The 27,090-nt window shown below is 51.6% G+C and overlaps 1 protein-coding gene across 2 annotated transcripts in view; it reads right to left on the bottom strand.

Moving 5' to 3' along the window:
• Positions 1–27,090, bottom strand: part of PDPK1 (3-phosphoinositide dependent protein kinase 1) — a 57,697-nt gene that overhangs the window by 9,056 nt on the left and 21,551 nt on the right. The window contains exons 1-9 of one of the 2 annotated variants that reach the window (XM_020897600.2): positions 23,388–23,606; positions 22,720–22,983; positions 19,690–19,732; positions 19,311–19,448; positions 14,567–14,711; positions 13,729–13,826; positions 4,577–4,652; positions 1,063–1,131; positions 741–837 (exon numbers count right to left, since the gene is read on the bottom strand). In XM_020897600.2, coding sequence (XP_020753259.2) covers positions 741–837; positions 1,063–1,131; positions 4,577–4,652; positions 13,729–13,826; positions 14,567–14,711; positions 19,311–19,448; positions 19,690–19,732; positions 22,720–22,983; positions 23,388–23,591 — 1,134 coding nt within the window. In that variant the 5' untranslated portion in view covers positions 23,592–23,606. Of the gene's footprint in view, positions 1–740; positions 838–1,062; positions 1,132–4,576; positions 4,653–13,728; positions 13,827–14,566; positions 14,712–19,310; positions 19,449–19,689; positions 19,733–22,719; positions 22,984–23,387; positions 23,607–27,090 lie in introns of those variants that run through there. The other variant, XM_070460790.1, reaches the window with a different exon arrangement.

Here is a 27,090-nt window from a genome sequence, read left to right as displayed (position 1 = left end):
AGTCTCTGCCCCTCCTCACACAGGTGAAAATAAATCACGACATTGAAAGTTCATGAATAGTGGCAAGTATCCTCTTAAAATCCTAAAACAAGAAAAAGAGGAACTCACTGGCTTCAGTGAGAGAATGAAGAGTTCATGCAGAGGGCTCCAAGGGACCTCAGCATCTGACTGCCCCCAGCCCCATGGAAGATGAAGGCCTCCCTCACTGGGGACAGAGCAAGAGGGCCAGGCGGGCAGGGGCAGACGGACCCCTCTCGTCCAGATCAAGCAAAGGGAATGTATGCAGCCAACACACACCAGGGGAAGGACACTGCAGTTTCCAGAACACACAGACACTCCCTTCCCGGGCACCCGGTCCCTGTGCTGACATCTGACACCTCGCAGACCTGACTCCAAGGCGGACACCCACCAACATCGCTGGGCGGAACTGACACCACCAGCCACGCAGCACAGCCAGTCCCAGCGCCCCGCAATCTAAAGTGCTGCGTGTGCTGGCGAGCAACCGCAGAGTGCTAGAGTAACTTCCTGTCTCACTAAGGTCAAAAATCAGATACCTGGAAACTGAAAGGGCCTGACAGGAAGAGACTAAAGACACGCATCTGCCTACAACCATTATCTACCCTCAAACGCCCTTCATTAAACACGGTGCTGCCAGGGAAAGCCCCTCTGACCACAAGATGAGAGGGACTCAGGGTGTGGCTACTGGATGAGCTCACCAGAAGAAAATGCAAAACATTTACCAGAAGTTTTTCCACAAGATCTCTTGCCTTAGGAAAGAATTTTTCAGGGAAGTCATACTCCAACTTAATGATCTTCTGAAATATAAGATACTCGTTTCTGTAAAACAAGAAAAGCCGTCATTCTGGGTGGGGGCACACAGACCCCAGCCCATCCCAGGACAGAGTTGCACCCCTCCAGGTGCAGCCGGCTCCCTCGCCCACAGAGAGCCACCGCGGTCACTAAAGAGCCGTCACAACGCGCCCACCCCACGCCCCAGGACCGCCCTCTCCCCTCCATCAGGCTGCTGCGAAGGGCTGGCCAGAGCCGGGCAGGGTCTCTTACCCGGCTCGGAATGGAGGCAGTCCTGCCACAAGCTGGTATATGATGCATCCAAGTGCCCAAAGGTCTGAACTTTACGGGAAGAGAAAACACAGAAGAGTGACATTTGTAACACTTCAGCGGTGAGCAGAGCTCACGTCCCTCCATCTGTTCACACCACCCGAGTCAGCATCTCACCCCTTCCTCTCCTTTAAAACCAGGTCAGTGTGCGGTGGGAACCTCACTTGCTCTGGGCTCCCCTTGAGGATGCCTCCCTGCTGGTCTGGGACCAGAGGGTCCAGCACACACCACAGGCGCCACTGGGCCAGGCCAGGTGCCTCCCTCGGGGGCAACCAGCGCCCCCACAGGCCTGGCCTGGCCTGACCAGGGAGCAGTGGTCACTCCTGAGGGCAGTAGCCACTGACAGAAAAGCCCTCCTCCAGGGCCAGGGAGGGCACAGGCTCAGAGTCCCTCCTCAGTCACCATTGCCAGGAGGACACGGACACTGTTCTTATCAGGCCCGTACAGAGCACTTCTCTTCCCCGGCCTGGACTCGTGGTGCACAGCCCACCCCCCTCGTGAGCATTTCAACCACACACTCGGAAAGCCACCCTGGGGCTCTGAGCTTCCACAACCAGCTGCAAGAACCCTGGAGGGGCCGCCCTGCTCCCACCCATGCCCTCCCCTCAGGGCATCACAGTCCTCGTTGAGAACTACTTTGCATACTTTATTTCCTCTGCAAGTTCCGCATTCTATTCCCAACTCAGCTCTAGGAAAGCACCAAGAGGCAACTGGCCCTGCATGGCCAGCTGCCGCCCCGCAAGCCCTAAACGTACGAGGCTCATGGGGTGCTGGACACAGGCATCTCCTGGAAAAGGCCACACCGGGCATTCCGAAGACGAGCTCATAAGTCGTGGGCAAGACAACGGGCCAGTTACAGAGCTGGGGGCCTCAGTGGAGGCTCTGTCCTCGGACCCGTATCACCAGCACGGCAGGCAGATGAAGGACTCGATATGAGTTAAAAATGCCACAGATCAGAAATCTGAGTCACAACACACAGGTGGGGTGAAGGCATGTTAAAAACAAATGTGCATTCTCAATAACTAGTTCTTAACACTTGGCATTCTCTGCTGTCTGGTGTAGTTAAGAGACAGAGCTACACAAGCAAATGCCGACAGAAAAGCATCGGCCTTGTGCTGTGACGGTGTCCAGAGACGGGGGGGCGGACTGTGTGCGTGTCGGGGGGCTGCCTCCCTAGCTGTCCCAGGTCATCTACAGGGAGCAAGACTGCTAGCAGAACCAGCTACAGGCTAACCTTCCACAAGCGTCTTATCTTTAATGTTTTTTAATATGATGAAAACTAAAAGGGGAAGCCAGTGAGCATTTCTGGAAAGCAGTATGCACCAGTGATTTTTTTAAATGCTCAGTTCAACCAAGTCACTCTATTCTTGAAATTCAAAGCAGACCACGGGGCAGCGCAGCGACCGGCCTTAGGAGGCGCGGCCTGACGCGACATGGGAGGAACCACAGCGAAGTTGGATGAGATACACCCAGGTCATAGGTGAGGAGACCAGACAGCTCTTAAGAGATTTCTGCAACACTGTGAGGGACATGGGAGACGTCCATCAGCTAATCGCAGGGAGTGTGATTCAAAACTGGTCATTCAGTGTGATTCCAGCTGCACAAAAACTGTGTAAACACATATCCAACACAGAGAAAAAAGGAGCTGGAGAGACAGACGCACCAATCTGTGAGTGCAGGTGGGCTGGGGACTGTGAGGGCGTTTTCTTTGCTCTTGCTTTGACTGCTCGCCTTAAGGAATCTCATTCCCCGACCAAGGACTGAAACCGGGCCACAGCAGCGCAAGTGCTGAATCCTAACCACTAGACCACCAGGGAACTCCCTATTAATTGCTTTTTTTAAGTCTTCGTATTTTCTATGAATTCTTTATAATGAAAAGGTATCATTTTTACAATCAGGAAAAAAAAATTCTTAACTACTTTTAAGTATCACATGCCTTTAAGAATTAAAAGCATAAAGGATACCCACTGGCATGTCCCTCATGGTCTTGGTGTAGCCCTTGCCCCACAGACAGCCAGTTGTCCACGCCCTGCGTGTACCTGTAGAGGTTTAAACGCACAGACAAGCGATCCTGTGCCCTCCTCTCCCTCAGCAGAGCCTGGAGACCTTCCTCTATCAGCACTGAGAGCTTCCTCTTTCTACAAGTGACCCCAACGAGAGGAAAAGCCAGTTCCCGGCCAGCAGGGACACACTGGAGAGTCTGGCTGAGTGCGCCTGGAGGAGGGCTCCTCAGCAGGGCCCTCGGGGTGTCTGGGACCCGCCATCCTCGATGGATCCTTCACACTGTAGGATGCTGGGCAGCACCCCCGGCTCCACCCAGTGCCTCCCCCTGTGAAGTATGACATCAGAACTGTCCAGACCAGAAGTCCCCTGGTGGGCGGAACTGCCCCACGGGGAAGCCCTGGCCCACAACAGCGTCTGGCCACAGGAAGAGCTCCAAGTATGCTGATTGAGTAAACAAAACAAACAGCAAAGAGTCCAGCAACTGCTAAGACGGCCCAGTTTTCCTAACGTCCTGCTGCCCATCATGCCTGTGCCCTGTGGGTCCATCCACTCCCTGAGTTTCTGAAAAGCCTTCAGGCTCAGAAACAGCTGCTGTGCCCAGAACCATCCTCACCTCTGCTGCCTCTGGCATTGGCTCGCGGCGTCAGAAGGTGGCCGTGCAGCCCACGGGCGCAGACACTGGCCGTTGGGCCCTTGTCAGCTCCGATGGCACCAGCAGGCTGAGGGCCTGGCCCAGGGCAGGAAGAGCCGAAAAGGTCTCATCACAGAACCTGTCCCCGAAACCTGATGGCCCACTCCTACCGCCACCTCTGCGTCCTCGCCCGCCTCACACCTGCTCCACACAGCCTCCCAGATGCCCCCAGCCCCAGGCCATCGGCGCCCACCTGCTTTACCTCCACTGTCTGTCGCCAACCCTCTCCACGCTCCGGACGTCCCTCTGGGAACAGGATCCCAGCCCCCGCACCTCTCATTTCCACAACTGAGGCCTCCGTCCAGGTCCTCCAACCTGTGGCCACCACCGGGCCTGGCTCCTGGAGGGCCGGCTGGGCCTACCCTGCACTCTGCAGAGCGTGGCACACTCAGCAGCTGGCCTGAGCAGAGGTGGCACCAAGGCTCCCCGGGCTCCAGGCCACGGCAGGAAGCCTCAAGTCAATCAGACAGACCTGCTGGCCATGCTGTTCCCCATTGCACAGTCAGCAGTTCCTACAGGAGCAAGACCAAATCTCAGAGCATAAAAGTAACCACCACCCAGGCAGGATAAGCAGTGATAATAAAGTTAACAAGCAGGTTATCAAAGGAAAGATACTGGTTAAAAAAAATGCTAACTTCTTCCAAAGGAGGCTCGGCTAGATAAAGGCCATGAAAGGCATTCTCTTAACTACTGATTTCACCTGAAAGAAGTATCAGCTACTTTAGAGGAGAGAGAAGCATGGGTCAGAGGAAAGCAGGTTACCTCTTACAGGCCGATTTCTCTGTGAGCAGCTCTGGAGAGACATACTGGGCTGTTCCCACAAACGAGTTGGCCCTGGCTGATGAGAAGAGGGGAGAGGAGACGGTCATGCTGAGACAGCGCTTCCACCGCGGATGCTGCCATCGGCGTTCACCTCTCAGGACGCCGCGGTCACCAGCCATCCGCCTGTACCCTCCTGAGAGTGGGACTTGTTGGGGCCCCACCCCCACATCCCCTTCTGGGGCCCACCCCCGCCCCAAGGCTCCCAGGTGGCCCTGACTCCAGGCAGCCCTCTGACCCGCCCTTCTCCCGCCCACACGCTGGAGTGGCCCTTGCCCAGCGCACTGTCAGCTGGGAGCACCTTGCAGACGGGCTCCCATCTGCTCACTGCTGGAGCTGGGGTGCCTAAACCAGCCTTACACACACGCAGCGTGTGGCCAGGACTGGACACCCCCCCCCCCCGCAGGGAGACCCCCTCCTCGTAACAATAGCTGAGGGGGCCAAGGGGCCAGAAGGGGAATAAGACTCAGGCGGCCCATCCTCCTTCCAACATTCTGTCCCCTCTAGTCCTAGACTGTGCCAGCAAGGCTTGCCAAGGTCAACTGCAGCCCTGCAGGGTCTGGTGCCGGACCCACTCATCACGGCCGTGAGGAGGCGAGACGCTGCGTCACCCTAGGAGATCCTGGGGCTCCTCCCCAGCTAGCAGCCCTGACAGAGCTGCACAGCCAGTGCATGCGCCCCCTGCCCCTACCCCGGAGGCATGCCTGTGATGGGTATGAACAGCCGCTCTTGGCCTTGCCCACAGCCAGAGGACACGGGGCCGGGGATTCCTATGAGCGCCCCGCCATCAAGTACTGTCACCCCACTGGTGGGTCCCCAGGGACACCCATGGCACCGGTCCCTCCAACAGGTCCCCGCATGGCAACAGGGCCCAGCTCAACACCACAGGCTCCAGACACACCAGGCCCTTTCAGCTGGCCTGACCCTCTGAGGTCAAGCTGACTTTTCCTTCACCATCTTTAATAACCTGGGCTAGAAACTACCAGTCTCTCTGTTCACCTTTTCCTGAGCCGAGCTGGGAAGTGTGCCAGGCGCAACATTACATGCCAACCACTGAGAAGGCTCTGGCCCTGCAGGCTCACCTGGAGTCAGACAACGCCAAGGACAGGAATGGGTGCTGGGCGAGGGGCCCGCCTGCTGGCCCCGCCTCAGCTGTGGACAAATGGCTCCTGGACAGAGGGGTGGGAAGCGGCTGCCGTCACCAAGGGGACAGAAGCCAGGGGTGCACCTAAGCACACTGACGGGGCATCAGACAGCCCCTCACCAGGACCTCTCCAAGCCCACAGGCCCAGGGGCCGCAACAGCGCTCTCTCAGACACGAGCTCCGGCCCCGCACGCTACAGGGGCAGCCGGCCTGGTGTGGGGCTGCTCTAAAGCTGGGGAGGCAGGACGGCAGGGAGCACCTTCTCGTCTCCTTCTCGAAGCCCACCACCTGCTCCACCCAGAGCTCCAGTCCAGGGGCCACGCTGCACCCCCGCACAGGCTGAAGGCTCTGTCCTGGGTGCCTCAGCTCGGGCTGCCTCAAACAGCCTGATGGGGTGCGGCTGCCTGTGGTAAACCTGCCAGACCCGTGCTATGTCTGCCCACAGCTTGAGTCTTCACCGCACACAGGTACAAATAACCTAATACCAAAATGGAAAGGTAAAAACACCCAGGGCCAATGGCCACACCACTTCTGCATGCAATGGCCTGCTGCCCACTGGCCACAGTGGCCCTCAGCTCCCCACCTGCCATCCCTGGGGTGGGCACCCAGCAGGGCTTCCCATGGGGGCGACCTCCTGCCTGCGTCCAACGACCTCCAAAGGCAGAGGCTAAGGAACAGAGACAAGGCCACCCTGCTGCCTCCTCCCGCTTTGTTCCCGGCTTTGGTCTCCAGGCCCTGGAACCACCAGGGCCTCCCCAGGGGAGAAAGGAGAGCTGGGGATTCTTCCTCCTGGCCCACCCCCAGGCCACAGCCCTCCCACCCCCTCCCAGCGCCTTCCTGGGGCCAAGGGGCACTCGGTCCTGCAGAGGGATCCAGCTTCTTAGGGCCCTGTGACCTGTGACTGGTCCCCAAGGCCAGGGACTCTCCTGCAGCCGCCAGGACCAGGATACACCAAGAGCTCGGAGATGACTGCAAGAGGAAGAAAACACAGCAGGAGCCGAAGCCAAGTGAAACCCTTCAACCTCACAATGAATCAGACACGTCAGTGAACACTCGACAGCCCATCAAACCAGAAACGACGAGAGAGAAGGAAAATACACAGTGCTGACCAGGATGTGAGGAGGAAGACCTTGCAGCACTACTGGTGGGAATGTGAAATGACGTGACTTTGGGGAGCAATTTTTCAACAAACATCAAAGGCCACAGAGAAGAGGCAGGTTTGCCCTCTGACCCCACAGTTCCCCTTCTGGCACCTGATCCTCCAGGATGAAGTCAGCACGGACAGCAGGACAAAAACACAACCCTTTGGGGGCTGGGCCTGCACAAGATACTTCACCCGGGCAGTGTTTCTGCTCTTCATAATAATCCTGCATTTCTTCTACGATTTATTTTTTTTAACGCTACTATTAAAAAGCTCTAGAAATATACTTTATATGAAAAGATAAGCATTACACATAATTAAATAATTCAGGCTTTCACAAAGTATGCAGAGGCATTGATGCTTTGCAATAGCTACATTTTGCACAAAACAAGTGGACTGGACACACCCCCCCACTGCACAGCAGGGCTTTAAAGAGCAAATTGCGATGGCACTGGACCGTGCTGCTGTTGCTGCCACTGCGCTAAGTTTTCTGGGCCTACGTCTGCTTGTCTCCTGCCTCCCTTGCTGCTTCCTCTTCCCAGGAGCCCCACCTTCTTAAAGGGACTCCAAGACCCTGGGGGTGTACTGAGTCACCCCCCGGGAAAGGAGCTCTTTCACTAGTCTAGAGATGAATCACTCCTCCACAGTATGGAAAAGAACTCCTGTCCTCAGAATGATGTTCTGAAAATATAAAGTAAAATATATAAGACTATATACATAATGAAAGTTATCAAAATATTAAAGTAATAAATGCATAAAGTACCAGTGTCTGGTGTTTTTTTTTTTTAATGCACTAACAAGAGCCAGCGGTGAGCACAAACAACAGACCAGGACTCTGTGCTGACCGGGACAGGACACGCAAACATCTGTGGTTTCTACTGACAGACGTCTGCTCCCACCTTCATAACTGAAAAAAATGTTCCATTTCACTGAAAGGTTAGTGAAAACAAGGACTGTTCTCCTCTCCAGCTTCACAAATAGCAGGTTTCTATCTGCAACTCAGGTAAGAGCCCGAGAGCGCATGAGCAAACCACAGAGGTAATCTAGTTACCTCCCCTGGAAGTTCAGAGATCAGCCAGAGGGCAAACTCCCCCAGGCCCTGGAGACCAGGCCCAGAACCACTTCCCCAGGGCCACAGGGTCAGGCCAAAGGAGGAGGGTTTCAGCTGGGTTCTCATCTCCACCCTCCAAGCGATTCAAAACACCTGTCCAGTACCCTGGGCTGGGAACCACTCTGGCCACCACAGATCTGCAAGTCGGACCCCACGGTGCCAGTGGGGGTAGAGGGACCGGACGTGCTGCTGAGGTCCGAAGACACCCACACTCTCTCCAAAGCCAAAAGTGCAGACTGCCGCTGCCTCACCCATGAACCCACACAGGAGGCAAAGCAAACACTCCATAAAATGTGCTTATTAGCCCTAGGACAGAAGACAAACAACACATAAAAAGGAGTGTGCACCATGACCAAGTGGGATTTATCTTGCAAATGCAAGGGTGGTTCAGCACGTTAAAAGCCAATCAGTTTATGACATCATATCATTAGAATATAGGACAAGGACGTCCTTGGTGGTCCAGTGGTTGAGAATCCACCTGCCAAGGCAGGAGACGCAGGTTCAACCCCCGGCCCAGGACAATCTCACATGCTGCGGGGCAACCAACCAAGCCCATGCGCCCCAACTACTGAGGCCCGCATGCCGAGAGCCCTTGCTCTGAAACGAGAAGCCAATGCAATGAGAAGCTTGTGCACCGCCACGCAGAGTAGCCCCCACCTGCCACAACTAGAGAAAGCCCATGCATAGCAACAAAGACCCAGCACAGCCACAAAGAAATGAATAGAGAACAAAAACCACATGACAACTTGATCAAGAAATGCATTAAAAGCATCTAACAAAATTCAATATTCATTCATGATGAATTACAAAACAAACTAGGAACAGTAAGGGAGCATCCTCAACCTGAGAAAGACTCCATGAAAAACCCGCAAGGAACGTCACACTCAGTGGTGAACATCAACAGTCAAAGACTGAAAACTCTCCCCCTAAGATCAGTAACAAGACAAGGATGCCTGCTCTCACTAGTCAATGGGAGGGTCAAAGCAGGAAAGAACATGAAGCAAAAGGCATCCTGGCTGCAAAGGAAGTAAAACTATCTCTAATGACAGATGACACCATCTTATACATAAAAGGTCCCCAGGAAGTTGCTCGAAAACTATCAGAAGTAATACACAAGTCCATCCAGGCCGCAGGACATAAGATCAGTATACCAAAAAGGTAAACCATATTCCTAAACACTCTCAATGAAAAATCTGAAAATTAAGGAAACAACTGCATTTACAATAACCTCAAAAGTAAAATAAAAAATTCTTAGGAATAACTTTAACGAAAGAAGCACAAAGCTTATAATACCAAAAACTACAAAAAATTTTTGAAATTACAGAAGCTATATACAGAAAGACATTCCACAGTGAAGGGTCAGAAGACAACACTGTTAAGACAGCAGCACTCCCAAACCGACCTGTCCACGCAACACAAGCCCCACCCTGACCCCCACTGGCTGTCACTCAAGCACACCAAGGCTGCAGCCTGTATGAGAACTGCACCCCTTCCAAGGCTAAGTGACACTGCACTGGACAGAGAGCCACACTTTGTCTATCCATCCGTCAGTTGATGGACACCTGAGCTGTTTCCACTCATTGGTTATTACAAACTAAGCTGCTATGAGCACCAGTGTACAACCTTTTATATAAACGTCTTTCAGTTCTCTTGGATATATTAACTAGACGCTGAACTGTCGATTACAACATAACTATGCTTAACCTTTTAAGGAACTGCCAGACTTTTCCAAAGCCGCTGCATCATTTGACAACCCCATCTGCAGAATATGAGGGCTGCAATTTCTCCCCAACCTTGCTAACACTTCTTATGGTCTTTTCGACCACAATTATCCTAGTGGGTGTGGAGTGGTGTCTCACTGTAGTTTTGAGTTGCATTTCCCTAAGGATCTTGAGCATCTTTTCATGTGTTTATCAGCCCCTTGTTTCTCTTCTTTGGAGAAAATATCTATTCAGACCCATTAAAAAACAATTTTTTTTTTTTTGGTTATGAGTTCTTTATATATCGTGGGTACAAGTCTCTTAACGGATACAGAAGCTGAAATTTTTTTTCCCTCCTCAACCCCATGGGTTGTCCTTTTCCACCTTTTTTATAATTAAAAGCAAAAATTTATTGATCAAATGGTCATTTCCTATAGACTAAATTGTAACTGACATTCTTACAAGTAAGCATGGAATTTGCAAATTTCAACATATTAAACTGAAGCAAGAACAGGGAGCCCTCTCTTCCAGAAATGGCTCTCCTGGAGACCTTGTATCAAGCCCAAGTCCAGCCCTACAGGTACTGCGTCCTGAGTAAAATCTTCATAGGTGTGTACTGTATATTGCTGCGAGCCAGCAAAGGCAATGGTGGTGAGAAATAGAGAAGGTCTTAAGGGTGGTGAATGGCAGAAAGAGCTAATGGAAGCATAGAAAAGTGACAGGCACAACATAAGATTATGCCAACATTTTTAAATTTCAAATGCCGTTAAAATAATACCAGCCTCCCAACTCTGTACTGAGGCAAAATGTCAGTGTCAAAAAGACCCCCAAGGGACTGGGTGTTTCCACAAAGACCTGGTAACACTGAGGGGCATTCTTCCCTCTCAGACCCACAGTCCTCACATTTGACATCCCCAGACCACTCAGCCTCTTTCCCTCTGGACTTTGGCTCTGTTAAATTTCTATACAGTTTTTTTTTTTTTTCCAATTTCACTGATTTCTGCTCTTATTTCTTTCCTTTTATGTATTTTCTTTTTTTTCCTTTTCCCTTCTAAATGCTTTTAATAATTTTTTTAATTGAAAGATAACTGCTTTACAGAATTTTGTTGTCTTCTGTCAAACCCTGACATGAATCAGCCAAAGGTATACATACATCCCCTCCCTTTTGAACCTCCCTCCCATCTCCTGCCCCATCCCAACCCTCTAGGTTGATACACAGCCCCTGTTTGAGTTTTCTGAGTCATTCAGCAAATTCCCATAGGCTATCTATTTTACATATGGTAATGTAAGTTTCCCTATTAATTCTCTCCATACATCTCACCCTCTCCTCCCCTCTCCCCATAAGTCTATTCTCTATATCTGTTTCTCCACTGCTGCCCTGTAAATAAATTCTTCAGTACCATTTTTCTAGATCCCATATATGTGTGTTTGAATACAATATTTATCTTTCTCTGACTTATTTCACTCTGTATAATAGGCTCTAGGTTCATCCACCTCATTAGAACTGACTCAAAGGCATTCCTTTTTATGGCTGAGTAATATTCCACTATGTATATGTACCACAACTTCTTTATCTATTTATCTGTCAATGGACATCTAGGTTGCTTCCATGTTCTAGCTATTTTAAATAGTGTTGCAATGAACGGGATGTACATGTGTCTTTTTCAATTTTGATCTCCTCAGGGTATATGCCTAGGAGTGGGATTGCTGGGTCATATGGTGGTTTTATTCCTAGTTTTTTAAGGAATCTCCGTACCATCTTTCATAGTGGCTGTTCAGTTTACATTCCCACCAACAGTGTAAGAGCGTTCCCTTTTCTCCACACCCTCTCCTGCATTTATTGTTTGTAGACTTCTTGATGATCAGGTCATTCTGACTGGTGTGAGGTGCTATCTCATTGTAGTTTTGATTTGCATTTCTCTAGTAATGAGTGATATTGAGCATCTTTTCATGTGTTTATCAGCCATTTGTTTATCTTCTTTGGAGAAAATCTCTACTCAGACCCATCAAAATTTTTTTGTTGTTACAAAGTCTTCATAGATTCTGAGTACAAGTCCCTTATCAGATATGGGAGCTGAAAATTTTTTTCCTCTTCAACCCCACGGGTTGTCTTTTTCACTTTCTTAATGTATTGAAGCACCAAAGTTTTAAAACTTGTTCTGCTGCTTATACTTTTGGTATTGTATCTAAGGAACCACTACGTCACCCAAGGTCATGGAGATTTATTCCAATGCCTTCTTCCAAGAGTGTAATCATTTTAGCTCCTACATTCAGATCTCTGATCTATCCAAGTTAACTTCTGTGTACGGTGTGAGGTGGGGTAATAATGTTTTTGATGAACTAGTCATCAGGACAGTGAACCAATTCACACTTTTCAAAAGCTGTAAATAAAGGGGAAAGAAGCGGGCATTTATCCGGCTTTTCCTTTACAATCAATGTCACTAGTTAACCAAATAGTGGCAAAGGAGAAGTTTCTCTTGAAAGAATTCCAGCTCCAGAATGAAAGAACTGGGCTACGATCACTCTGCCTTCGCTAATGAACCGATAGATCTAGGCCATTGCAGCTATAAGGGGCTGCTGATGTCACAGAGGGAGAGATGACTGGATGTTACATGCTCCCAAATGAAGAACATGCTACGCACACCAGCAGCAGGTGTGAAAGGACTGAGCCTGAATGTCATCAAGCAGCCACATCCAACTCCTGACTTTCAAGAAGTACAGAGGGGAAAGGAGCACGCTACAGGACTCCACAGAGGTGCCATCAACAAACTCTGGGAAGCTCTGCAAGACAAATGACCTGGTTTCTTCAAAAGACACAAGGGGAAAAAACAGAGATGCCAAGAAGCTACAGATAAAAAGAGCAGCGGCAGCAAAGTGGAGGCTTCTGTCTGAACCTTCCTTCCACCAGCAAACCCTCTACCCACCCCAGGATGTCTGTCCCCACTCCCCCAAGGTTCTTGTCTCAGGTACCCATGAGCCCCAGCAGAAGCACAGGCCCTACATGGGGGTCCCTGCAGCAGCTTCTCAGGTCAGGGGAGCTCTGACCGTCACACCTGGCCCCACACCCCAGGTTCATTTTCAGGGTCATTTATTAATTCACACAGGGGCCTTGAGCTTCCTGCAACCTCACTACACGGAACTTTATGTTCTCTCTCTCTACCTCAACACCTGAACACAGTTTTCAGAGTTAAACTGCCATTCTGTATACTTCGAAGTTTACCATTTCCAGTCAACACACACCTGCAGGGCTGAAAGACGCCTGCACCCCCCACCCTGACCGAGATGCCCCTGGCTAGCTAAGACATCCAGGCTCTCCTCTACCCCAGGCAGGCTGTCAGCAACTGTCACGGCACATAACCCAGCTAGGAAACAGCAGAGAGGGGCAGTGGTTAGGAGGGTCTGCAGTGATGAATGCGCACTGGACCAGCAGGGAAAGCCAGCCCCCACTCACTCTGTGACCTTACAGAATGGGTGATCGGCATGCTGGGGCCACCACCCCTGGCATTTGCACACAGGAGACAGGCAGACAGTGGGCATCGTGAATGTGTTTTCCCCTGCCCTGGAGAACCCACAGTGCCAACAGGAGCTGACCGCACTGAGCCCACGCCCCTGTAGGGAGACCAGAACAGATGAAGCACCCAGCACCTCCCAAGAAGATAACTGGGAGGTTGAGGCACGGCAGGCGGCTGAGGCCCTGTGACAAGCTGCAGAAAGCGCCTGGGGACCCAGCAGCACTCAAGGCCAGGAAGACCGACCAACCACGGGTGCTGGGGAAGCCTCCTCCCGGCCGCCACTAGACCAGGCCCTCACCAACCAGGCCCTCTGCTAGAGCCGCCCGGAGGCAGGGGCTTCCCTGATGAACAGGCAAGCACCTCCTTTACAATAACACAGGTACTACAAACAACTGTCACTAATGATGAGCACAGGGCACTCCACCGGTTTCTAGGAGGTTTTTGATCTGAAGCACAGAGCAGGGTCTGCAGGAAATGAAACACACACCTTGTTTACTCTCTGGGGATAACACTTTCGCTGTTCCAAAATCTGTGATCTGGATGTGCATGTCTTCATTTAACAAAATATTTTCTGGTTTCAGGTCCCTGTGAAGGCAGATTTTTCACACTTGACATGAAATATTTGAAACAGTAACATTACGTACTCCAAACTTAGCTATAAACAAAATGAACTGGTTAATACCTATAATCTTTATATAGACTAACGACCAAGAATGCAAGTCTAAAGTTAGCACTGAACAATATCAACTGTATCCAGTGAGGACATTCAAATCAATCATTTCATAACTGCATCTATCATTTTAATAAACTTTTAACTGAAGTATAATCTCTCATGTTTATAAAGAGCCTTTAAACTTCCTGTGGTATCATTACACAATAAATGTGAATAAAACCATCACAACGCATACCTTAAACTTGGGATGTCAACTACTTCTCAATAAAACAGGGAGGGGGAAAAAGATTAAATGATAAATTTTTATGTTATGTGTATTTCACTACCACTACCACCACCAAAAAAAAAAAAAAATCTGTAAGGGAAAAAAAAAGCTCAAATGAATACTTTCAATTTGACTACTGGAAAATGAGACCAGAAGTAAGTACATACAGAATCTGATAAAGTAAAAGCAGCAGCCAAGATGGCTAAAAGAATCACTAGCCTGGCTAAAGAGACATCCGGCCAGTTTCACCTGGGATGTCAGGTCCGCGGTCTCAGCGTCAGGGAGAGGGGCCCGCTTCTGGGTTTCCACAGGGAGGCGGCCCACCCCCAGGAGAGCGCTGGGAGCTGGCCACGGGCACGGGGAGCAGCCAGCAGCCCGGCTCGGTACCTGTGAATGACACCCTTGCCGTGCAAGTACTCCAGGGCAGACACCATCTCGGCCGTGTAAAATCGGGTGCATGTCTCATCGAATGAACCGATTTTCCGAATGTATTTAAGTAGTTCTCCATTTTTGGCATAACTAAGGCCAAAATCTAAACATTGCATGGTTAAGGAAGACAGCAAAAAGTCATTCTTTTAAACTAATCTTAGCACCCCAGTAGCAATTTTTTTAAATTAATGAAAACTGAAGGTACCTGTGGCCAGAGATAGCTGCCCGGCCCCCAGCCAGGCCCCACACAGACCTGCGGAGCTGGGTCTGGAGGGATCCCCAGGGCTGGCTCCACGACAGGCCTCCGGGGGTTCTCACCAACAGCACAGAAACACCGGCCTCTTGGCCAAGTGCCCCTTCCGGACGCCCATTCCCAGAAGACCCCTGTGGGCTCTGTGAAGGGAGCCGCTGGAGATGTGGGCAGAGCTTCCACCCTCACAGCCTGCGCCAGCCTCGCACCTCAGGCTGTGTGGAGCCAAGTCATGGAAAGGCTCCTCAAAAGTAGGCTCCCGGCATGTGTGAAGTGAGAAGTTCTATGGGAGAAATGCTGTCTCACTAACTCTGACTCTATCGGCCCCCCAGGGGACTCGAGGAGCCCAGTCTTCTTCCCTTCCCTTGGACACCGCAGTGTGCTGTTTTGCTTCTCTTCTCCCTTTTTCAAAGTGGACTAAAGGCTGAAACAAGTGACAGATCCCATAGAACTGCTTCCTCCTGGAAGCACGGAACACAGTGCCTCTTAATGGAAGCTACAGGCCACCAGGGGCAGGGTGACCCAAGGCCTCGCCCACCCTGAGCAATGGCTCCGGGGGCAGGGGGTGGCCTGTAGTCAAGGTGTTCCATCTGGTTTCTGTTCGCCAAGCCCTGCATCGCCCACAGAGGAAGGTGCCTGACACTGCGGTGCAGGAAGGACAAGGCCAGGAGGGAAAAGACCAGCAACCGAAGCTGCTCGAAGCTGTTTTCTGAGCGAGCCCCCTCCGAGGCCACCCAAGCCTTTCCAATTAGAACAACGTGCAACAGGCAGCCGAAGCGGAAAACCAACCTTACTTCCAGGGAAAGCAAAGGGCCTCAGTCAGGGCCCCCTCCCTCCTCGCCTTGCTCCAACCCCTCCTCGGGAAAGGCCAGCACCCATGGCCAGCCTCCAGTGGCCTGCAGACTCCAGCCCAGCCAACTCTGAGCAGAGGTCCCACTTGCCCCGGACTGGCCACGGTGCCTCCCCCACTCAGGAGCGCGGTCTCCCAGAGACCAGCAGCCCCGGTGAGAGGCTCGGCCACGGCCACGGGGCCTCTTCCGGCTTCACAGGTTTTGCCCCTTATCTGCCCAGTCCCTGAGTTCCTGTTTCCTGTGTGAAGGACACCCTGAGTTCTCTGTCCAGCCAGGGAGCTAGTGATCGACGATTCTAAACACGACAAATGCTGAGGATCACGGCTCCAAGTCCGTGTTCTCTCTGCCCACAAACGTTCCTCATTCCCCAGGAATACTCTCAGAGCTCACTGCTCCACTCCTCCTCCCCAGCACAGCGAAGGCCTCAGGGCAGGAGACAAGGCTGCTCTCTCACCGGCAACAGGGGAATTCCTGGGATGAGGAGCACAGGCACGTGGCAGAGCTGGAGAGCCTGCTGGGCCCAATGCCAGCACTTTGCAGGCGAACCCAGCCCAGAGAAGCTAAGCAACTGACTCAAGGTCACACAGCCTGGAGCGCAGCTTCCTGAGGTCTAGTGCACCATTCCTGTTCCCAAGCTGGAAGAGGACACCAAGCGCGGGTAGGGGGCGGCGGAGGAAAAACGCAGGCTGGCCCGGCAACAGTCCTGAAGTCCCTCCAGCTTCACCCCTGCTGGAGGAAAGGCACCCTGGCCGTCTGGCTCTAGCGCCCAGCCCTGCCCCTCACCCAGGGAGGGAGGGCAGGCTGCCCTGAGCTCAGCCTCTCCTGGGAGCAGGGACTGAGTCAGTCAAGCTGAACCTCCAGAGGGCAAAAAGGCTGCCAGAGCCCAGGAGTCCCCTCGAGGACCGACCTGCCTGCTCTCAGGCTGTGGCAGGGGTGTCTCCAGGTCCTGCCATGTCTGTCCCGGGGGGCAGGGGGGATACCCTGCAGTTGCAGGAGGCACCGTTCACCCCAGCAGGCACATCACGGCTACAGGGAGGATGCCATGCACGCTGGGGCTCTGCTTCAGGCAGACTGTCTCCTTTGCTTTCTCTTTCAACACACTGTGCGCCACAAAAGATTTTGAGTAAGGTACAAGTCCGCCAGGTCTCGCTCCTGTCAGAGGTAAGTGAGCCCCTGCAATCTCCACAGGCTTTCAAAGGGGTCTTAAAAGGTCAAGAGCAACAGATATCACTGGACAGACCGAGAGTTCCCTTTGCCTGCATTACTCTGGCCAGTCCCGTCTGAAATCAGACAGCAAGCTCCCTCACCCAGCCTCTGAGGGCCTGCTCCCACTGCTTGCAACCTTGGGAGAAGACGATGTCAGTGCGCAACCTGCCAGAGCCTCCCAGCCAACAAGACACATTCTCCAGGGACCCTGCTGGAAGCCCAGGCCTGGGACTCCAGAAAACTGGCCTGGAGAGGCCCCCAGGCTCAGAGAGGAGCACGAGGAGCAAGGGGTCAAGGCGGCCTCAGAGGTGAGACCCAGAGCAGGCTGAGGGACGCTCCGCCGTCCTCAGGAGGCCTCGGGCAGCACGCAGGCGGGGTGGGTGATGCTAAGGCCAGGTGGAGGTGCACCCGCTGTGACACCGCAAGCAAGCCCGCAGGGGTCCCTGCCCCGCAGGCCGTGGTCGCTGGACCCCTTCACCGGTCCCCTTGAGAGCACCCCAGGAAAACCAGCTGGGCCTGCTCGCCCCTCTCAAGACTCGCGCCCCACCCAGACTGCACTCTCCACACCTCCCTGGGGGCCGATCCACAATTCAGGCCTGTGCCCTAGTACTGGCCTACCTGGCATTGTCCGGCCGGGCAGCCAGCACCCTCACTGGAACCAGTCGGCCGTGGCCCTGGGATCTGCTGTCTCCACTCTCTGGAGCTCTGCCCTGCTGGGTCCACTCCGGCCCTCAAGCCCCCCAGTCTGCACACCGACCTGACCTCGGGGTCTCAAGCGGCAGGCACCAGCATGCATGTCAGGTGCGGGAGCGATGTGCACAGGTTCCGAGGCCCCGGCCTCCCAGCCCCCTCCCAAGAGCCTCCTCCCAGCAGCAGCCCAGGCGAGAGCGTGAGGCGGCTGCTCCAGACCCCGCTGGGCTCCGCACCACACTCAGAAGAAAACCCAGAACTCTTGCTGGGACTCCAGTCTCGTGGGCCCGGCGCCCCCCCAACCAACCCACACCTGCCCCTGCTCTGTCCAGGCCTCTGGCTGACGTCCTCTCCTCCGACCACTAAAACAGCAGCTCCAACACTCCCACTGGCCTGATTCCTACACACAGCCAGGAATCATCCGTGTAGATCTAACTCTGCAGGGAAATGCAAGCCCCCCCAAGGCAGAGCCCTCACCTGACACACCAGCGTGTTCCCACCCCGGCACTCAACAAGGCCTTCTCAATGAACAAAAGAACATTCAACTGATGGCTGAAAGAGCCAGAAAGTGGTGTGAAAGGGGAAACAGGATCAAGACAAGTTTTAACCCAGAAGGTGGAGAGTGGAGAGGAGGGCGGGAGGGGAGGGGGTTTGGGACAGGCCCACCCCGAGGTGGGGAGGAGGGCGGAGAAGGGGCTCTGGTGACCCAAGGGCAGAAGAAAGAGAGCAGATGCACAGACTGAGGTTTAAGCCTGAACAAGGTTTAAACCTGAGTGACCTCCCGCATCGAGCTGCTGCTGGGGCTCAGACAGCGTCTCCGGGCAGCCGGGGGCCAGGAAAGGCTAGGTTTGGAAGAACAGCTGCAGGAGAGGGGCTGGGAGCAGGGAGCACGGGCCGGCTCGACAAGCTGAGAGCATAGACAGGGCTCCCCAACCCCGAGCAAAGGAGCAAGAAAAATGACAGTGCTCAGGGGTTAGAGCACAAGTCAGGGAACCGGTTCAGGGGATGCCCCGAAATTAAGTGAAGAATCGGCAGGGTGTGCCATCCCTGCCAGAGAAGCAGCTGGAGAAGCAGGGAGCACAGCCCTGGACAGAGGGGCAGGGAGGGAAGGACGGAGGGCTAGAGAGGACCTGGCTCAGGGAGGACAGCCCCAGAGGCAGGGAGAAAGGTTCTGGGTTTCTGGGGGTCGCTCCCTGAAGTTCTCACCTGGCAGCTGAGCCTGGGGAAGATGCCCCTTCCACCCAAACCCCAGAGCCCCAGGCCAGGGAGGGCAGAGTGGGGCCCACCTCCCAGGCTCCCTGGATGCCCATGACCCTTCTCGCTCACGTCCCTGCTCTGCGCACAGGATGTGACACCTGATAGACACTGCACGGACACTGCTTAAAAGGAATGGGGGGGAACGCCTTTCAATAAAGGTCTAGCAACATCAGCATTGAAACAGTTCTTGAACTATGAAGCTTACCAACAGAAAACCTCAAAAGCGGCTGTGATGATCTCCCTTGAAGCAATGTTCGACTTCAGTGACTGTCTGCAGTCCCAGGGGTCCCAAAGCAAGTGATGTGAATTCATCTGTATCTAGAATATGCTTGCTACCCTTTGCTTTCCAGAGAAGGGGCTACTTCTGAAAACAAAACCAGTCATGGTTCCAAAACAATAAGCGATTGCTGGCATGGCATTTCAGAGGCTTTGACTGTTCAAAGGATACACAGCTTTTCATCATCCTGAAACGTGAAGTAAAGTTTAACAAAGAAGGGATGATCCAGCCGCGACATCACGTCTCGCTCTCTGGTTACATACGGGACTTTGTTCTCTTTGATAATGTGGCGTTTCTCTAGAATTTTAACTTAAGAGAGAAAGCAAGTTACTGCAATTGGAAATGGTAAGAAAACACTAAAGACACAATACATAAACTATCAGATACAAATTAAAGTGTTTCACAAAACACACCCACCAGCTTTGTGATCTCTAAGACCAATAGCATCCTGTCCCCCGAGACCAGCGCAGAGCCCTGCGAGGGCGGGCCGGGGCGCTGTTCCTGCTTCCTAGACACTGAGCAGCCTAGCTCGCTGGAGTTAGTTACTTACTAGCATATTCCCTTGAGGTTGCCAGTTCTCGGGCCAGGACAACCTGGTTTGGAAAGAAAAGGGGGAAAAAGGAGAAAAAACAACCAATGTAACTAGGGCACAGAGTCTCACGAGTCACCCTGCAACCAACCACAAGGACTACCCCGCCCCCTCTGAAATTCCTCTTGACACACTCTCGGCCCTGTGCGGACAAACGGTCAGTGACTAAGATAACGTGTTCTCACAGGTAAAGGAACAGATGTTCCTCACATGTTTCCAGAAGGGTCCTCAACATCTGCTAATGTTCCTCGATGTGGTGAGATATATATTCACAAACACCTTAGCACTGGCGTAACCATCCCAAACTGTGGGAAGCAGCAGCAAGATACCTCCACAAAGTGGGTATTGGGAATTCCTTCAAAAGGTAACTCCATGGGTATGTCCCTGGTACATGCTCACTGCAAAAGGCTGCCCTGAATTTGGGCTTTTACCAATAACAGTTACCATCCATTTCACTTGATGCCCCCCGCAGATGCTATAAATCCCACACCTGCCTGGAGGGTGCGGGAAAGGGAGGCAGAGCCACCTCCAGCGTGCCAGCACCACCCCCCGGCTGTGCCCTCTCCTGGCACAGCCCCGCCTGACCCTCAACTGACCCTCAACCCCGGGGACGGAGCACTGGTGGGGCCCCACACAACAGAAGAGACCTTCCCACACACACCTGGGCACAACCTGAGCAACAACCTCCCAGTGCCCAATGGCCCCCAGGCAGTGAGTGGGGGCGGCCCCCACCACCAGCATCCGGTGCCAACTCCTCTCCTGCGACACCTGCAGGGAACGGCGGAGGACCCACGAGCAAATGGAAACCCGCCTACTCCAGGGCTGTGAGTTCTACCCCATCACAGAATCCCTCCAGTTCATCACAAGTGACCCTGGGCACTGTGTGACGCTCTGCACTCAGTAAGAGCAAGGCTGGATTACGTGTGCTCAGGTGGGAAGACGGGAAGGATCTCTGTGGAAGAGGAACCCTAGACTACCTTCAGGTGCTAGAGCATAAGGAGAGGGGCTGGTGAAGAGCCGGCCTCCTCGAGGTTACGGACCCACGCAAGGCTGACAGCAGCACACACTGGCCAGGTAAGGAGAGAAAGAGGAAGGGCACGGCTCGAGTGCTAACATTTAATGGAACCCTATCTGAAGGAGACACTGTGTCATCTTTCTGTCGTGTGAACTCCACACATTCCATGCAGGTTTCCTATGTCCGTCCACGCGGCCCAAGCTGACGGCAGGAGCACCCTCAGGGAGCTGCGGGCAGGGGACCAGGCTTCCCCTCGCCAGCACCAGCTCCACCCCAGGGAGGGTCCGCCCAGGATCCACCCTGGGAGCCGCCTCTTCTCCTCCACTCCCGCCCTAGAGACTTGCTGCAAGAGTGGTGGGAGAAACCTGTGGGGAGCAGATGGAATTGGAGACCCCAGGCTGCAGGACTCCCAGCAGTGCCAGAAAAGAGCCTGGGGCTTCTCTGCATCCAGAACAGATGGCACACACTTTCACCCACGGTGGAAACCCAGGGACACTGGGGGGACGTCACAAACATGTCCTCATTTTCCAGGCAACATAAACATCCTGTGAGGGACAGCTGAGAGAAGGAAAGAACCCTGCTTCTTTTACTGGACTCATGCAAGTAACTGCAAAACATCCAAGGTTCTTTCCAAAAGTTTTTCTCTTTCTGAAAGAACCTGTGAGTACGAGAGCTACTGGAGCAGATCCTCAAAGTTGAAGGTTTTTATCATGAGGACTGAATTCTTTCATAACTTAAATACTGCCAATAAAAAAATCTAAATTAAAAATGTAAACAGAGCAAAAATTAACAATTAAAATTATATTGGGAGCATGGGTGAGCTGTAGTATGTCATGTTTTTTGTATTTTGAAATATTTCACAAATGGAAAAAGAGAAAAGGAAAACAAATTTCATACAAGGTTTCTTCACAGAAAGGCCAGGCAGGGAAGTCTCATTATTCAGGATCTCTGCTGCCGTGAGGAGACCAGGGCAGGCGGCAGGGGCCTGTCTCTCATGAAGGCACAGGAGACAAGACCCCACGCCAGCTGGGGGACCGCGGTTCTGGCCTCCCTGTGCCTGCAGCGAGCCTCCTGCCCCACCACAGCTCATAAGGCCTCCTCCTCAGCAAACAGCTGCTTTGCACCTTCATATCTTTGCTTGAAGAGGAAAAATACTACAAGACAGGTCAACTCTCTCAGAAAACAAAAAGAATGTACCGCAAGTGTGACTCAACAGTGCTGTGATAATGCTTCTGTTCATGAAACTGAGGACACAAAGATCTGGAAGCTAGCAGGTCGTGGGCTGCAACTCGAGCAAGCATCAAGTGTGTACTTTTTACATACATTTTAAAAACAACAGAAATAATAAAGGTTGTTCAATGTTTCCCATTTGAAAAGACCCTGATGCTGGGAAAGACTGAAGGCAGGAGGAGAAGGGGACGACAGAGGATGAGATAGTTGGATGGCATCACCGACTCGATGGACATGAGTTTGAGTAAATCTGGGAGTTGGTGATGGACAGGGAGGCCTGGCGTGCTGCGATCTATGGGGTCGCAAAGAGTTGGACACAACTGAGCGACTGAACCGAACTGAATGTCTCCCAACAACTATGAACAGACACTGACACCAATACTGACATTCAATCTAAGGAAAACTCCCAGGGTCTTGCCAATAGGACACAATGATATGAAATGTCAGTTGCCGATGCCTGACAAGAATAAAATTTCTTTAGAAAATTAAAAACAAGATCATGAAATGCCTTTTAAAGCTTTCACCTACAAAAATCAGAGCTTAGATATGTTAACCATCTGATCTGCCTGGTGGCAGCCAGCCCCAAGTCACCGTCACTGCAGGAGACGAGTCCCCAAGGGGCCCGAGACGCTCTTCTGGGGTGGAGCGCCACCACAGCATCTCGGCGCCCAGCTCCGTGTCCGAGAAAGGCCAGTGCTCCCAAGGAGAACACCCTCATCCGACAAACGGCAGCGGCGTGTACTCACTGTTGAAAACGAGCCTTCACCGAGAATCTTCCCGAACTTGAAGTCCTCGGGCCGTTTCTTCCGGGGCTGCGGGGGCTGCGCGGCGTGCTGCAGAGCGCTGGCGCTCGCCCGGGGCTGGGCCGCGGTGCCGTCCATGGCAGGGCCCTGCCTGCTCCCCCCGCTGGGAACGCCGGGGGCCGTGCTGGACTCAGTCTGGGTCCTCACCATTGATGGGGATGGGCAGGAGCATAACACCACGCTGGACTGAATGGGAACCGTGTCATACTGGGGGACACAGGAAAAAAGAGGTAAGGTTCAAGGCGGCTCACTTTTCTGAACGTATGAACTCAAGTCGCTGAGCCCCCACCAAGCACAGGGCAGGCCGTCCAGCGCTCAGACGTGCAGCCCAGGCCATGGCCCTCTACTCAGAAGTCTCGTCCCGCTGAAACCTCGCCCTGCCCCGTCTGCGTGCCCACAGACCCCCCCGCCTGCACCCTCTCCCTCAGCACTGCGTACGCCCCCAGCGCCCCCAGCCCCGCTCAGCTGGCCTTCCCACCACAGGGCCTGGCCTAAATGCATTCTGTGGCCTGTCACAGAGCAAGCTGGTCCAAACCCTGTGACCTCAGGGTCTCCCTTCCCAGAACTCCTCCCTGCTCACCCACCCACACGCGATACCAGGCGAGACTCACAAAAGGCACCAGGGCTTGGACAGAAAGGGCAGCGAAAGACTGTGTCCCACAGCTGAACAGGGAGGGCACCTCAGCGGTCCCGGAACAGGGAGAGTGACTGAACGCAAAGAAGAGTCCAAGAGCTGCCGCTGCGCATGCAAGGCACAGCTGATGGAGAAGAAATGAGCCGCTCAGAAAGAACAGCAGTGGAATAATGCTTAACATCTTGAAAAAGTAACTGATTCAGAGCCAAAATGCTCACTGCACACCCAAGTTACCTCCAAATCAATTAAAGAGTTGTATGTTTTTTTAGTTATTTAAATAAATTTTAAAACCTAACAAGGTTTTAAAATTTGCAATCCCTATTAAAAGAAGCCGGCTTCCTTGCAGAAACTGACAAGATGATTCTAAAATTCTTATGGAAATTCAAGGAATCCAGAATAGCCAAACAATCTCAAAAAAAAAAGAACAAAACTGGAGGACTCACACTACCTGATTTCCAAATTCATTACAAAGCTATAGTAATCAAGACAGTGTGGTACTGTATAATGATACACACATTGGGGAATGGAACAGTCTAGAAGTAAACTCCTAAGTCTATGGCCAATCTTTGAGAAGGGTGCCAAGACCCTTCAAGGGGAAAAAGCCTTTTTCTGCCAATGGTACTGGACATCCACACGCAGAAAAACAAAAGTGGCTGCCTTTCCCACATCAAAATTTAACTCAAATGGATCAAAGATCTACCTGTAAGAAATAAAACTAGAAAACTCTTAGAAGAAAATATAGGAGTAAATCTTTATGATCTTGGCAATGGTTTCTTAGATATGAAACCAAAAGCACAGGAACAAAAGAAGAAACAGATCAAAGGGACTTGATCAAAATTTAAAACTTCTGTGCTTCAAAGGCAAAGAACCACCCAAAGAATGGGAGAAAATATTTACAAACCATCTATCTGATAACGGACTTGTATTCAGACTATATAAAGAACTCAAACAATTCAATTAAAAACGAAACAAAACACAATTTAAAAACAGTCAACAAATCTGAGTAAACAAGGAAAAAACCATACAAATGGCCAAAAAGTACCTGAAAAGAGGTTCAACATCATTAGCTACTACAGAAATGCAAGTCAAAGCCACAGTGAGATTCCATTTCACACATACCAGGATCAAAGAGATAACAAGTGTTGATGGAGACACACAGAAGTTGGAACCCTCACACTGCTGGTAGGATGTCAAATGGGGCAACCACATCAGAAAACATTACAACAGTTCCTCAAAAGGAAACAGGTACCATACAACTGAGCAATCCCACTCCTAGAAATGAAAACACAGGTCCACACAAATCTTGTACAAGCATGTTCACAGCAGCATTATAGATAACTAAAAGGGTTGGAAAGGACAATCAACAGATAAATGAATAAACAAAATGCACTGCAGCTATAAAAAAAACTGAACACTCAGCCATAAAAAGGAAGTACTGATATACTCTACAAACCAGATGAACATGCAAACACTATGGGATGTGAAAAGGGCCTGACACAAAAGCCACATATTGTGTGATTCCATCTGTATGAAATGTCCAGATGAGGCAGATCTACAAAGAAAGGAAAATTGGTGGTTGTCAGCGGCTGGCAGGAGGGGAGAACAGAGTGGCTGCTGATGGTCAGGGGTTTCTTTCTGGAATGATGAGGATGTCCTGGAATTGGAAAGTGGAGACATATAACCTCATAAATACACTAAAACCACTGAATTACACATTTTAAATGGGTGGATTATACAGTATATGAATATCTCAATAAGCTGTTATAAAAATAGCTGTATCACAAATGACTACATAAACTTATATATAAGATCTCATTCGAATCCATAAACCATCAAGACTGTTTTTTAACACAAGAATAGGCACCAAAAAAACTCAAGTAGCTCAGAGTTGTGAAAATGTGTGTCTCAAATACAAGCGAGAGCGCCAGAGACCGTGGCACACATTTTTAACTATGGCGAGAGGCTGGGAGGATGAATTACTAGATAAGAAGAATGATTAAGTATGTTTACAACACAGAGACACCAAAGGCTGGCAGGACTATGCCAACCCATACAGGACAAGCCGACCCATATAGCTGTGGCTGGGACCATGAACCCGTGCTGCTACTAAAATGGTTCTGGACAGCGATACGGTGACCCGTCAACAAAGTGACGATAAAACTTTCACCAGTGGGATACACAAAAACACTTATGAGAGGTGGACGGACATACAGTTAAAATTTAGATGGCCATTAAGGAAGGAATTTTAGATAGTGAAGTTAAATCAGAAATACACAAAAGTTGTGCCCACAACCATTAAAAAGAAAAGCCTTTCCAGTCTAAGCCTAAAGCATTCCAGCAGTGACATCATGGGCCTACTCATCACCAGACTGTTGTGGAACAACACGGAATGAACTCAGAGCACCCAGATTTGTTCCTAACAGTCCTGCCCTTTAAAAGACCCAGGAGAGCACTTGGCTCCACATGTTGGAACAGGAAGAAGGCTGTCAACATGGGCTGTGATCCTCTGCTACGTCTGAAAAGGAGGCTGTCTGTGTAGGAGGAAAAGGCAGGGAAGCTGGCGGGTAGGGGTTGTTACTGGCCACGCTGTGTCCCTGCAAACCTAAATACAGCCATTAAGAATAAGCTGAAACTGGGGAAAATCGAGACTGCAACAACACACACAGGTAGGTGGTAAGAAGTACATCAACACGGTAACACAAAAGCAGGCTGAAGACAACTGAACACTTAATTGTATTAATTTAAATACGTAAAGGAGTGTGGCCAAAGTTGTTTCTTATAAGTATATTGTTGTTTTTCAGTCACTCAGTCGTGTCTGACTCTTTGCAACCCCCTGTAATGAAGCACGCGGGCTTCCCTCAGTTTGCTCAAACTATGTTTGTTCAGAAACGCTAGATAAAAATTTTCTCTCCATTAATACAGGGAAGAGAGATGCAGGGAACTATAAAGAAGCCAGAGTCCTACAGGAAGTGCACCAAAAAAGGCTGGACAGGCGGACACAGTAACCAACAGTGTGCAGAGTGCGACAGCTCAACCACAAGAGAAAAAGCTGATGGAGACAGACGCTCATCTTAAGATGCACAAAAGCCAAGCAAGTAAGAAACACATCTAGATGGAACATCCTGTGACCCGAACGTGATGAGCACAGAGGAGGAGAAGTGAGGCAGCGGATGGCAAGGAAGGCAGGAGCCTGGGCCATCCCCGGTGGGGCAGGCCAGGCCAGGGAAGGCTGGCTCAGGCAGGTCACCCCAGAAGACACACCACATGCCAGCTCCAGAGCTGCACCCCAGCTGGGATGGGCAGGCTTCATTTTCACTTCGGGCAAGGTACACAAATATGAAGGAATTAACTCAACGCACAGAATCAATGAAACACTAGGAGACTGTGACTAGCAAGCTTTGTAAAGACTATCTAAGAGAACCTGCCTTTTTAAATGTAGCTGACAGCACAAACATGACCAGCAGTGCGGGCTCTCTAGCTGGAATGGGAGCCTGAGGCGACTGGTTCCTTCTGGAAAACTGCTATCTCCATGGACACACTAAGGCTCACAGTAAGTCTAGTGTGCCTGATGTGCTTCATAAACCCTCCATCTCGGGAGAGGTCCCGAGGGCTGGACTCAGCTCTGTGGTTCAGCCAGTACCTTAAGGGTTTGTCCCTATAAACAAAGCATACAATCTTAA

The sequence above is a fragment of the Odocoileus virginianus genome, chromosome 33 (assembly GCF_023699985.2).
Source record: "Odocoileus virginianus isolate 20LAN1187 ecotype Illinois chromosome 33, Ovbor_1.2, whole genome shotgun sequence".
In the NCBI taxonomy this organism is placed as follows: Eukaryota; Metazoa; Chordata; class Mammalia; order Artiodactyla; family Cervidae; genus Odocoileus; species Odocoileus virginianus.
The sequence above is the reverse complement of the archived record's forward strand: the minus strand, read 5'-3'. Positions and strand labels throughout refer to the sequence as shown.